Below are 13210 nucleotides of genomic sequence, written 5' to 3' on the forward strand. Positions count from 1 at the left end.
AATCCTGCAAGTTGATGAGGTTTTGACTCCTGTATAATCGCATTCGCATGTGCCTTCTCCGTCCAGAGCTGCAACCATTCTTTGGACTCTTTCACAGAGCTACTTGATGTATAACATTCGAGCATGTGTTTCGTTCTCACGGGCTTACCGTTCACTCACCTGGCTTCAAGTAGTCCACTCCTAGACTCCCCAGGTCCCAGCCCAACCCAAGCAAAGAATTATTAGGCCATTTCAGACTTCGTTTGAATAGGGCCCTCATCGGCCCATACGCGTAGATAGGCCGAGAAAAGAACTGCCAAAACGAGGCCTGAAGGTTACGGCCCAAGCCTGTGGAGAGCCAACGGAGTCGTCGTCCTACTAAAATAGCTTCCCTAAGGCTAAGAGTAGACCACCCCACCAAAAAACCAGTATTTCAACATGAAAATCAACCTACAAAACGCATAGAAAAAAAAACTGAACATCATAATTTCAATTCCGTTACAGCGCACCGACATTATACTAGTTATATAAAAGAGAAGAAGAGCTCTCCCATCTCTATTAACAGAACGGCTTTGTTCAGCTACAGTTATTACAGAGAGAGAGAACAACTTGAAGCTTAAGTATCCACCACGCAGCTATCAACACTGGCACATCTGTACCAAATGGAAATCATGTGTACAATACGATGTGAAAGCAGCACTGCTAAATGACACCTGAGTTGAAAACAACCAAGACACCAAAAGCTGGGGAAATACAATATACACAGTATAATTCGATTGAAGAGCCTAGTTAGAACTAGTGGAGAACCCCGTCTGACTTTGTTTTAAGGATGATCTTTATGTTCCCATTTCCTTCTGAGTCTGTTCAAGTTCACCATTGTTATCACATAAAACCTATCAAAGAAATTATCAACCATCTGAAAATACGCGGCCCTCCAAGAACTTGCAAAGAACAGTACGTTCCAGACGGTTAACAGTCCAAAAGCAAATCCAGCTTCCACGGTCAAAAAAAGCCCAAAAGTAAAACGTGTCTCAGAACTCATTTCAGTCGTGACCGCCCGTTTGTAGCATGACTGGCTCTGACTAAGAGCCAGCGCAGGATTGCCCGCGATCTCCTCTTCTGTGAATGTGGAGAATTGCCCTCCTGTTGGGATATCTCCAGACAAATTGTTGAATGAAACATCAAATTTGGAGAGAAAGTTGAGCTTCGTTAAAGAAGATGGTATGCTACCGCTGAGATTATTGTGCGCCAAATCCAGTATTTCCAAACTTAACATATTTGATAACTCATTAGGAATTGGCCCCGAAAATTTGTTGAAGCTCAAGTCCAGCACATGAAGCTTCACAAGACAGCCAAAGGATGGCAATATTGGCCCAACAAACATGTTATTTGAGAGGATCAGTGATGGCGGGAAGGAATTGAGTTGGTTGGACTTCAAGCCTTTAGCAGTCGGAGCTGAATTCTTCTTGACGAAGGATAATGGGAGGTCTTCTGTCGACGCCTGCCCATTTGAGCCATTACTTGAACTCTTCATCTGTGTAAAGGTTGCAGGAAGCTCCCCACTGAATGAGTTGTTGGACAGATCGATGTAGAAAAGACTGTCGAGGTTGCCTAACCATGGTGGGATCTCCCCATGCAAATTGTTCCATGAAATATCCAGCACACTGAGGCTCTTCAAGCTCTGCAGCCAAGGTGGAACCGTGCCCAAGAGTGCACAGTTCGCCAGGACAAGAACCTGCATTCTCTTGAACCCTTCGATGCCGTCCATTGGCATGGTTTCACCACCACGGAAGTTATTGGTGAGCACCAAGCTAGTTAAGTTGGGCAGGTGCTGCAAGACTTGCAATGCTGATGACAAGTTGGTAAAACCATTCCCCGTAAGAGAAAGGTATGACAGTGATGTCAAATTCTTGAAGCTCTCCGGTAGCTCCCCCTGAAGCTTGTTCCTTGCAAGGTTCAGCGTCCTCAATTCAGTGCACGAGGCAAGGCGAGGCGGTATAGCACCACGCAGCTTGTTGGTCCCAGCATCAAAGTTGTTCAGCCTCGTGAGCAATCTGCAGTCAATGGTGATCTCACCGGACAGCGAATTGTTCCTTAGGCTGACCACTCTCAGCATCAGGCAGTGCGATAGTGATAATGGCAATGTGCCGTTCAGTTGGTTGGAGGCCAAGTTTAAGAACTCCAAGCTCCTTAATTTTCCAAAGACATCAGGTATGGTGCCTGTGAACATATTATAAGACAAGTCAATCAGGGTAAGCTTGGAGAGGTTACCGAGGGCCTTATCGAGGCTGCCGGAGAGCTGATTTTCCTGTAAGCTTAGCCACCTCAACTCTGAAATCGTGTACAAGTCCTTGGGGAGGCTCCCAGTAAGGCCATTGCTGTCAAGGGAAAGCTCGTTGAGTACCTTGCACTGGCTAAAGCCGGCGGGCACATCACCAGAGAACGCATTCGCCGAGAACCTTAGGATCTTGACCGGTGAAGAGCAGAGCGCGGTGACGTTGATGCTGCCGGAGAAGGCGTTGTTGGTGATATCAAGAACCGTCAGGTTCGGCGCACCGGGGAACGCAGGGTGCGGCCCGGTGAATCCGTTGGAGGAGACGTTCACCACCTCGATCGCCGGGAAGCCTCTCGCCGGGAACGCGCCAGCGAGGCCGTTCGTGCTGAGGTCGAGGCGCCGCAGGCACGGCAGGCGGCCGAGCTGCGCCACCGCCACGCCGCGAAGAGAGTTCCGGGAGAGGCTCCGGTTGGAGAGATCCAGCTCCACCACCCTCCCGAGATCGCATGAAATGCCCGTCCACGAGCAGCAGGAGGTGTCGTTGGGACCCCATCCGACCAGCCCGGCGCCCATCCTGTCCAAGCCATCGGAGAAGGCCAGAAGCGCCGCTAGGTCAGCGGGGTCGCACATCTGGGAGTGGCCGCCATGGATGTGGAGCACGAAGACGAACACTAGTAAGAAGCGGATGCAACGGCAGCAGCTTCCCGCCTTTCGCTGGAGGCAGAGGCAGAAATGGGAAAGGAGGCTCATTTCCTGCAGGGCACTGCACAAACAACGGCGAGTAGTCATGATGAATGTTGAGTAGCCTAAATTCTAGTACCACCTTGCCGGTCGCAGCGTGGGTTGTCTGCCTATTCTTGAATCACGGTGGTTGCATGGGAAAAATAAGTAGTAGTAGGTGGCATTGACCTGTTTTGCAGCGTGGACTGGATTTTTGGTTTCGCACTTTCGCACAGCCGTTACTTTACTTGAGCTATTGTGCTAGTACCAAACAATACAGTTTTCTATAATACACCCAGAAGCTACTGTAAGACTTGCATTAGAATGATTTCGGCAGAACCCTGAACTGGTATACTGAACAGTGCAATTTAGACAGGCGTTAGCTAACGAAGTTTAAAAAGAGATATACTGCAATAACTAAATCTGAACAAATCATAAACGTGAAGGAGAGTACATTCGCTGCTTTGAATCTGGACCCAGAGTTCAAGCTTCTAAAATTTCTTTTAACCGCCTAATGAAGCTACAACTACTATATACAGGCTAGAAGAAAAATAATTGTGTAAAATCTATTCATGAAACCAGAATTCAGGGTAGTTCACTTGCCATATCACACTAAAACAAGCTTTTAATAAGAAGCAATATGCCCTGAACTTCACTGTCCATCTTACTATCTTTACGAAGCACTGGCTAGGAATTTGATGGTGAAAAATGAGCAGCAGACGAAGTTAACTATGCATATTAAGAGATTAATGATGGATCTGGATGATTACCGAATCAGAGAAACTTGAGATATTCAAACTTCAGATTGATGGAGTATCAGCTGTCTAAAGTTCTGAAACAAAAGAAAATGAATTAATAAATCAAACTCTAAAGTGCTATGCTTCACCAACAAAGGAAGTATTGATTCAGATTTCAGGCACCTTGCATGGTATGAACGGCTTGATTGAGACAGGTTGCTCTGAAGTCTGGGTCCTTATGCCGTTAGTTAAAACTGAACATTTACCGAGATAACTTTGACATAATGTCCCATAAAAGCAAATATCAAGACTGAAAAATGTGTAACCCATATACTGAGGAAGCTCTTGTCAGAAACAATATCAGATGGTACTCAACAAGCAACAACAAAATTATTGAGACCATTAAAAAGGGCAACATGGAAATTTAGCTAACTCAGAAAATCCCACATTTTATGATCAAAGTTGCAGAAAACCACATATATTATGATGTGTGGCACACAACCACATGTATTATGGTCTAAATATTTCATAAAACCCCACATTTATTGAAATCTTGATTAAGGCCCCGTTTGATCATCCGTTTGGCAGATAGATTTTTGCTACACGCAAAACGAGAAATCTCATTAGCACATGATTAATTAAGTATTAATTATTATAAATTTCAAAAATGAATTTATTTGCTTTTTTAAACAATTTCTGTATAAAAACTTTTTTAAAAACCGCACCATTTAACGGTTTGAAAAGCGTGCTAACGGAAAACGAGAAAGTTGAAGTTTGAAGTTGAAAAATAGAACTAGGCCTAATTTTGCATATCTTAAACAATTTTTTTGAATTAGTAAAAATTTTAATTATCAACCTTAGTCAAGAACTTAATAATTAAAATTTTCATGTACACACTATGATTTAGAATTGTAAGTAATCTGTGCTCAAAATGCATAAGGGTAGGGTTTTGTCAAACTTTAGAACTGTTATACCTATATGGTTAGGTGCCGCATGTCATAATACCTGTGGTTTTCTGTAACTGTGACCATAAAACAGAGGGTTTTCTGAAATTTACTCAAAACATATCCATAGCAAGAAATGCTGCTGCTGATCACATATATACACAAAAAAGGAGCAAGCAGTTGCATTGATGTAACGGAGAAAGACACTAGAGCACTGACCCAGAATTCTGTCCCTTTTTTGGGTTATTTGCACATCTATATCTTGTTTGATGGAGCTTGATACCTTTAGTGTCTCTTTCCTGCCTCCAATGCTGCCAGGAGCGCTAATTTGAAAGTTGGAACCATTAAATCGATAGGTTGTCCCTTCACAGATAATACCTTTCTTATGCTCAAAATCTTGTATAAGTCTATTTTGTTGCCATAAGTCATAGGACCAAAGGAAGCAAATGAAATCCTCTAATCTGTTCATGCAACTTAGCCACTTGACATGAACTCATTTTCACAAGTATCCAATAATTCCATGTTTCCTTTAAGTCTAAGCAATTCGCTGTGGCAGTCATCTATCTGAGAGTGGCATTCATCGTCTGCAGAGAAGACATGAACCACATTTTTCATCTCGACCCAGCTCAGCCCAGGCTCCTTATCAGCCATTAGCCCTCTCATTCTTTTCCTAATTTCAGCAACAAAGTCCCATTTACCTAAAGAGGCGTAAAGGTTTGAAAGCAATATGTGTGTTGAAATATCATCTGGGTCCTGCTCTAGCGCCTGTTCAGCAGCATGAACACCAATGGATAAATTTCTAAATGTTATACAGGAGCTTAGCAGAATTCTCCATAGTTCAGGGCATTTCTTGGCGAAAGGGGATTTCATCATTAAATCAACTGCTTCATCCAACAAATCTGCCCTACCCAACAAACTGACCATGCTAGTGTAGTGCTTGAACCCAGGCACAATACCATCGGTCATCATACAGAACCAATAGAATTTTCCTTTGTCAACTAGTCCGCAGTGGCTACATGCAGAGAGGATGGAGATGTAAGTTACATGGTCAGGTTGCAGCCCATCCCGAATCATCTCACCAAATAACTTAAATGCCATTTCAGAATTCCCATGGTTACCATATCCTCCAATTATAGAATTCCAGCACTTCAAATCTGGTCTTTGTATGTTACAAAACACCAAATAAGCCCCTGGGAGAGCACCATTTTTTGCATACATGTCAACTAGGCTTCCAGAGGCACAAATATTGCCTTCATAACCACTTTTTACCACTTGAGCATGGAGCATCTCTCCTTGTTTAAGGCCTGCAAGCTTGGCCGTGGAGTTTAAAGCACTGCTCAAAGAGAAGCTGTCGACCTTGTAACCTTCCTGAAGCATGCTAAAAAAGTACCTTAAGGCCAATTCTCCCTCACCCAACGAGGAGTGGCCTGCAACCATCTCGGTCCACATGATTACATCCTTCTGGGTAATGGAATCAAACAAAATCCGTGCAGAGTGGGGATCGTCGTTTGTAAAATACATGTTGAGCAGTGTGTTCCCTACAAACACGCTGTTCTCCAGTCCAGCTTTGATCACTTCAGCATGAAGCGGCTTCCCACCAAACATTGCAGGCAAAGTAGCAGAAGCAGACACCACAGCTGCAAGCGTGTACTCATCAGGGACAACTCGTTCATCGAACTGTACAGCCTTCAGCTGCACAAAGGCATGCATAGCGCTGCACCCATCCCCAACTCCAGAAAACCCAGCAATCAGAGTATTCCATGACACTAAGTCCGGCGTCTCAATTCTCTCAAACACGCGCAGTGCAGTATCCAGATCACCACAGCTTGAGTACATGTCGAGCAGCGCGTTCTGCAGTGGCATGTCAGGATCAAGCTCATCCAACTTCACCACCCATCCATGGAGCGCACGCCCTCGGCGGCAATCCCCAGCTCGTCCACAACCACTCAGCACGGAGGACAGCGTGCTCTCGGTGGGTGGCAATCCACCCCTCACCATCCGGCAAAACTGACCCAGAGCGCGGTCAAGGTAGCCATACCGCACGTTGCAGTGCATCACGCAGTTCCACGCCACCCCATCCCGCGTCGCCATTTCGTCGAACACCTGGTTGGCGTCCCTCGGCGCGCCGCACTGGGAGTACATCTGCAGCAGCGCAGTGGGCACGATGTCGCTCGCGAGGAAGCCGAGCGTCGCGGCCTGCGAGTGCGCGGCGGCCCCCGCGCGGCGGTCGCGCAGTTCACCGGCGGCGCGCAGGAGGGCGCAGAGGCTAGGTGCGGTGGGGCGGAGGCCCGACGCGTGCAGGCGGCGGAAGAGGCGGAGACCCTCGGGCGCGTGGCGCGGGGCGCGGCAGAGCGCGGAGAGGACGGTGTTGTAGGAGACGACGGAGGGGCGCGGCGTGGAGCGGAGGAGCGCGAGGGCGTCGGTGACGGCGGAGAGGCGGGCGTAGAGGGAGAGCAGCTGGTTGGCGACGAAGGTGGTCGGCGTGGGCGACGAGGGCGTGGAGGAGACCACGAGGAGCGCGTGGACCGCGCGCGAGCGGCGGAGGACGGCGCGGCGAGGGGAGCACGATCGGAGCAGCAGCGCCGCCGCGGCGAGCGCCTCCTCCAGTCCGAGGCGCGACCAGTCCGGTGGCATTCGTGATCACGCTCGCATGCAACGAACCAGTGTACGCTCCTCTCTCCCTCTTGAACGCTTTGCTAATGGCTGAGCAGGATTTACAAAAACGCAGGGTTATCGTGGTTGTCTACGTGTGGTAAACTTTTTAGTTTTTAAAATCACGATATACCTCGTTGTACCCGTCAAGCCATGAGGTGATGGTAACCTCACCCTCAATGATTTGGTAAACCATGGTTCAAGCCTCCCAACGATTGCTCGCTCAACAGAATTCAATTTTAAATAAATTATGATGATTGTTTTTATCGTAGTTTATTTTTCAGCATTATTTCTTTCTTTCTTAAGATAAACCTATGGTTTTTGGACTTGGCCGTGTCTTTTAGTTCTTTAATAAATCAAATATAAAAATGTTACTTATATATTTTATTTGGTTGATTTGGTTAATTTTCTTAGGGCTTATCTTATCAAATAATTGAGCAAACGATCAGAGGAATGTGCTATACTGATGCAACTAGCAGTATCCTCTGGTAACAACAATATAGTTCTGTCGTACATGCTTGACCCAATTTCATTTTAGAGACTGCAAAACTGAAGACGTTCTTGTTCATCTTGTTTATTAGTCACACTACTGAGCCTGCTGGTATGATATTAATAAAGGTTTCAGTTCAGTTCCTCTAGTCCTCTACTGATTGGTGAGTTAAAATTGGATGTTTATCATGTTTGTGAAATAGAAATTTGATTACACATTATCTAAAAAAATGAAATTGTATTACAATCTGGGTTTCACTTTCATGTTTCGACGGATATGCCTACGCAGTTAATGTAGTATGTTACTGTTTTCATTCTTCTAGTTGGATTTTTTGTCTGGGAATGATTTTCTTTTCTGATGAACAAATATAAATTATTTTGTTTTCACTCATTTCAGTCATCCATAGCGAGTATTCAGGTTCAGAAACCCATCGGTAGCTCTGGTTTAAAATGAAAAACAGGTCAATTCGTTGGTTGGTTCAGTTCAGCCTGGGTGCTTAGCTTGTAGCGGTCATGTTATTTGCATACACTCTACCAGGTGGTCTACGCTAACTCCACACTTGAGTTGGAGGTATTGTCAAGCAACCAGTTTACTTTATTCAAAGCAGCTGAAGCTGGTTTTGTACAGCAAATACGTCGTAGTTTCGATCTGACGAGCACTAAAATGTAGATTTGTTTTTGGCCGGCAACTAAAAGAGGGCAGAGTTAAACCGGAAAGTCTACATCATTGACGCAACTTCAGAGCACACAGCTTATATTTATCAAACTAAAAAGAAAATCTGAATCGGCTCCTATTGATCATGAAAACAATACCGTATTTATTTATTCTGAATTTCCAAAGAAAAAAATTAATACTATCCCATCACAAAATATAAAAAACTAATACTCGACCGTTCATATTGTAGTATGATGTGTTATACGTAGACACGTAGTGTAGGTTGGTAATATTAACGAAGACAGATTGTAGTATGATGTGTTCTACGTAAACACGTAGTTTAGGTTGGTAATATTAATGTTTAGTTCACGTTAAAATTAAAATTAGAAGTTTGGTTGAAATTGGAACGATGTGATAAAAAAGTTGGAAGTTTGTGTGTAGAAGAGTTTTGATGTGTTGGAAAAGTTAGAAGTTTGAATAAAAAGTTAAAACTAAAAACGGCCGAAGACAATAGTTTTTTAAAGTAGTAATAACAATAACATTTATAAAAAAATCACAAAGAAACAAAAAAGAAATTCTTGGACTAGTCCTTTCGTGGCTTCCTCTGCCAAGAAGATAAGCACATCAGTCTCATCACGCCCCGCCTCGCTTCCTCTCGTCGCCCCCGCAATTTCGCGGTCTCCTCCTCCTCCTCCTCCCCTCGCCTCCACCTCCCAATCCGGCGATTCCCCAATCCACCACCACCTCCTCACCCACCCCCCCGACGACCACCTCCCCCACCTCGCCCAACCACGCGGCAGAAGCAAGTCAAGCCAAGCCGTACGGCACCCCACCCCCACCCCGCGCAATGCCGGGCCTCGCCGCCGACCAGGACGCCGTCTCGCTGGTGCGCCGCGTCTCCCGCGCCCTCAACCGCCGCCTCACCGACCTCGTCGGCCTCCTCTTCCACCACAAGGTAAACATCGCGTCGTAGTTTCGGTTTTACACGCGCGTCGCGCGAACCCTAACCCTAGATGGGCTTCCCCGTCTCGTCTCGTATCGTGTGTGTGCCCCCACCAGAGCGCCGGATCCCTCGGGGCCGTCGCCGGGTTCGCCATCGCCGTCGTGTTCGCGTGGAAGTTCCTGCGGTCGTCGCCGGCCAGGCCGCGCCGGCCCCCCGGACCGAAGCGGCCGCTGGTCGGCCCTGCTGCCCCCGATTCCGCCGCTCGCGATGCGGCTGAGCCTGCCAATCCTGGGAAGGTTGGTCTGATCCTCTGATTGGTGTGATGATTTTTGGATAATATTTATTCTAGGTTCTATTTGTTTGTGGGTTTTTCAACCCTTGATTGGATTGGGGTTTGTGTGTATGGCAGCTGATGACACGACAAATCGTGGTGAAGCGACTGGGCGGGTGTAGAAAGGTATGGTTTCTCCTTGCGCCTTGTCATCAGCGGGTTGATGAAACTTCGATGATGTGATATCAATTACGCGTTTAAGAAATAAATGTTTAATTTGCCTATGTGGCAGCTCATTGCTTGGGTTTGGCATGCCTGATTGTCTAATGTTGAGATAAATTATATTTGAAAACTTTTGGAATTTAGCTTCCATAAATGTACAACCACGCGTGTAAAATCTTGGATCAATGAGAAGACAATGGCTTAAAATGCACTGGTTCCACCTATTGATCACTAATTACTACAGAAAGCCGCATTAACTTATGATGCATTACTACCTGTACTATGACGGGACAAAAGGTAAGGCTGTTGAGTCTAAGGTTATCGCATGCATGCAGAAAAGTTCAGCCTAGTGGCATGTTCAGAAGGTGGTCGGTCCCTGCAGCTGGGTGGTATTAAGAAAGCACTGACCTGAAATATCTGAGGCTTATTATTTTATTTTCTTTGAAATATTTATAAATTGCCGGGATACAAAGAAACTTGTAGAGCCTCTACTGTAACCCCGGGGTCAATTGTTCACTCAAACTGCTCTAGCTACGAAGAATGGTGATTTGATGGGTTATTTTGTTTTTTTAAATGCTTTGTCTGTACCAAATAATTCCCTAAACATAATTTTATCCTGTGTTTCCATGATTGATTTTAAGGATCTAGAGCAGACCTTATTTGAAATTTAAGCCTGTAGGCTTACATATACTCCTAAACAAGTCAGTTTCTCTTTGTTTGAGGATGACCATAGCAAATGGTATAAGGAATTAAAAAATGAGGACAATTTTATTGTGATATAAGTTTACCACTAGAGAGCGAAGATCAAACTGTTAGGTGCTTTCTGGCTATAGTGATCTGACATAATACTCTTAGTTACAAAGAGCAAATGCTTTAGTGATTTAACTTGACACTGTAAATTGTAATCATAAATACTGGCAGACTTGAAATAAATGAAATACATATATGGTTTCTTAAAATTTGCAGAAGTTCATAATTTTTTTTTATCCAGGTGACTTGCCAACTGCTTGGTGTTATCTTTGAGGAGATAACTCCTCAGGAGCTTCAGGTTTGTTTAGCAATGCCTCTTCCAACGGTTATGTGCCCCTCCAATAATTGCTGAAATGCTAAAATCATCTGCACTCTTCTTGATGCAGACACATGCCACTGTTAGACCTTCAGTGGTGGAACTACTACTCGAAATAGCCAAATACTGTGATTTGTATCTGATGGAAACTGTACTTGATGATAAGAGTGAGGTATGAATTTCATAGTGCATCCTTTCATTTCTTTGCAGTTTTATCATGTGAGATTTTTTATGAGAATTATCAAGGGAAATATTGATATATACCGTATTAATAGTTCTGGAATTTGATTTTGAGTAGGAGAATGCTCTATTGGCCCTGGAGAGTGCTGGACTTTTCAAGACTGGTGGCTTGATGAAAGAAAAGGTGAAGTGTTTGCGTTACTTTTAGTTATTGTACTGCGTTTGTTTTTTTGTTCCTCTCATGTTCCCTCCATTCCCCACGTCATTTCAATGCTGCATTGAGTAATTATTCTCATTTTATTTATGGATGGTAGAACATGAATGGCCTGTTTTCACCAAATTCATAGGAGGATACAGATGTTAGCAGTTACAGTAAACGTTTCACATGATTGAACTTTTGGTAGAGGCAACTGATACTAATTGATACATGTGCATGGAAATGCTATTGGCGCTTGCATATCAGTTCTGCATATGGAGCTGACTTTGTCTGGCACTCATATCAGTTCTGCATACCCAGCTGAGTTTCAGTCCAAGTTCTGGCTGAGAAAAGAAGTATTTCTCCTGTATATTCAGAAACCTGAAATATCTAGGTGTTAAATAATTTATTTACTTCTGTCACCTACATCTATAATTGAGTGAAAAAGGTGGGTAATGCAGGTACTCTTCTGCAGCTCTGAAGTTGGGCGAACTTCATTTGTTCGACAGTTAGAGGCAGATTTTCACATTGACACAAGCCTCGATATAATTTCCCAACTATCTGTATGTACTCTTGCATCTTCATTTCTTTTTTCTTGGACCAGGTGCCTTCTGATAGTCATGTTCTACATGTTTATCTTCGTTTCTTTGCTACCAGCGGTTCATTCGGTGCCAACTCTTTGTTTCCTCAATAGAAGGAGGACAACTTGCGGGTAATGTATTTAACTCTCCAAGCCTTGAGCAGTTCTTCTCATGAAACCAGAGCATAATGGGGGTTCGTATCTAAACGTGGCGACTACAGCAGCACGTGTTTCAAGCTTTGAAGGTGTCATGTGATTCTGTGACACCAATCTAGTAGTAGAATCCTCAGGTACATAATGGAGGCATATGCGGTTGGCACATATGTTGTGTGCTATGTTGTGCCTGTTCCCATCTTTCTCATAGCTGTATCTTAGCCTCATAGATAGCGAGAACTATAAGTTGGATGAGTGCAGTTCATGGCCATCTAATGGTGTTGTAAAATGTAAATTGAATGCCACAAGTCTTTTTTTTTTGGGTTTATTAGTTTCTGTAGCTTTCATTCCATGACGAGCGAACTAGTACCTCTATCGCAATAGAAGCAACTGTAGCTGATGATTCCGGTAATCCGGTTTACTTTCGACTGAATGCTGGATGGAAATTGCTCCTCAAGCTGAGGAAATTAAGTTGTGCTGTGTTTTGTTATTGTGGGTTAGGAACTAATCCTTAACGCAATGAAGTGGTGGATTAGCATATGACTAATTAATTATTAGCAAAAACTTGATAAAGTATTAATATAAAATTTTAAACTTTAAAGCAACTTATAGAAATTTGTTGTAAATGTCGAAAAATCTATTGTGTTGTTTTCTAATGTATTATGTCAACTCTCTAACGGGGTATGTACTCCATAGAATACATATGAGGGCTATATTGTTTTATCTTTAGAACCATAGAAGTCGGTAAAGAGGAGGTGAGGACTAAGATCCGCTGCATGACATGTGGGTCCGGATCTGATCTATATGTCAGTGACAAAACACGGTATCCGGGCTCACAAAGGCGTGGTGCAGTTGATTGCAGAGGATCCTGATCCGAAAATAACACATCCTGATCCGAAAATAACACACCCTAAACTGCTCTCATGTTGAATGGTTCCAAGCCAAGCTAACATTTTTGCTTACAAGCTAAGCTAACCCTTTTGCAGTAAGCAAATTCAGGCGCCATCACCGTATTCGAACGTCGTAGGCGGCACCGCGGCCGTCAACTCCGACGAGCTGGCCGCCCATTGCAATTCAAAACTAGGCTGCCGGGGGCCAGGTCGTCGTGGAGCCATAGGGTAACACACACGAACGCGTAACATTTGCAA

The 13210-nt window shown here is 44.4% G+C and overlaps 3 protein-coding genes across 6 annotated transcripts; 1 reads left to right on the forward strand and 2 right to left on the reverse strand.

Annotated features, from left to right (window-relative positions):
* Positions 1 to 635: 635 nt before the first annotated feature.
* On the reverse strand, positions 636 to 5112 carry LOC127771318 (phytosulfokine receptor 1-like). 4 transcript variants are annotated; one of them, XM_052297204.1, is made up of 3 exons: positions 4875 to 5112; positions 3895 to 3965; positions 636 to 3806 (listed from the first exon to the last, which is right to left on the reverse strand). In XM_052297204.1, the coding sequence occupies exon 3, from the start codon at positions 3041 to 3043 to the stop codon at positions 803 to 805; it is 2241 nt and encodes a 746-aa protein (XP_052153164.1). In that variant the 5' UTR covers positions 3044 to 3806; positions 3895 to 3965; positions 4875 to 5112; the 3' UTR covers positions 636 to 802. The 4 variants fall into 4 exon arrangements, with proteins under 4 accessions (XP_052153164.1, XP_052153162.1, XP_052153165.1 ...); XM_052297202.1 differs by having other exon boundaries at positions 3895 to 4310; XM_052297205.1 differs by having other exon boundaries at positions 636 to 3017; positions 3745 to 3806; positions 3895 to 5112.
* Positions 5113 to 5129: 17 nt separating this feature from the next.
* On the reverse strand, positions 5130 to 7289 carry LOC127770966 (pentatricopeptide repeat-containing protein At3g50420-like). The gene has a single exon (XM_052296726.1). It carries the CDS (start codon positions 7287 to 7289, stop codon positions 5130 to 5132), a length of 2160 nt encoding a protein of 719 aa, XP_052152686.1.
* A 1790-nt stretch (positions 7290 to 9079) lies between these two features.
* Positions 9080 to 12552, forward strand: LOC127772324 (peroxisome biogenesis protein 22-like). Its single transcript, XM_052298354.1, has 8 exons — positions 9080 to 9406; positions 9511 to 9690; positions 9804 to 9851; positions 10879 to 10935; positions 11024 to 11125; positions 11252 to 11317; positions 11791 to 11892; positions 11987 to 12552. Exons 1-8 carry the CDS (start codon positions 9299 to 9301, stop codon positions 12083 to 12085), a joined length of 762 nt encoding a protein of 253 aa, XP_052154314.1. The 5' UTR covers positions 9080 to 9298; the 3' UTR covers positions 12086 to 12552.
* Positions 12553 to 13210: the final 658 nt, after the last annotated feature.

Source organism: Oryza glaberrima, chromosome 4, assembly GCF_000147395.1.
Source record: "Oryza glaberrima chromosome 4, OglaRS2, whole genome shotgun sequence".
NCBI classification, from domain to species: Eukaryota; Viridiplantae; Streptophyta; class Magnoliopsida; order Poales; family Poaceae; genus Oryza; species Oryza glaberrima.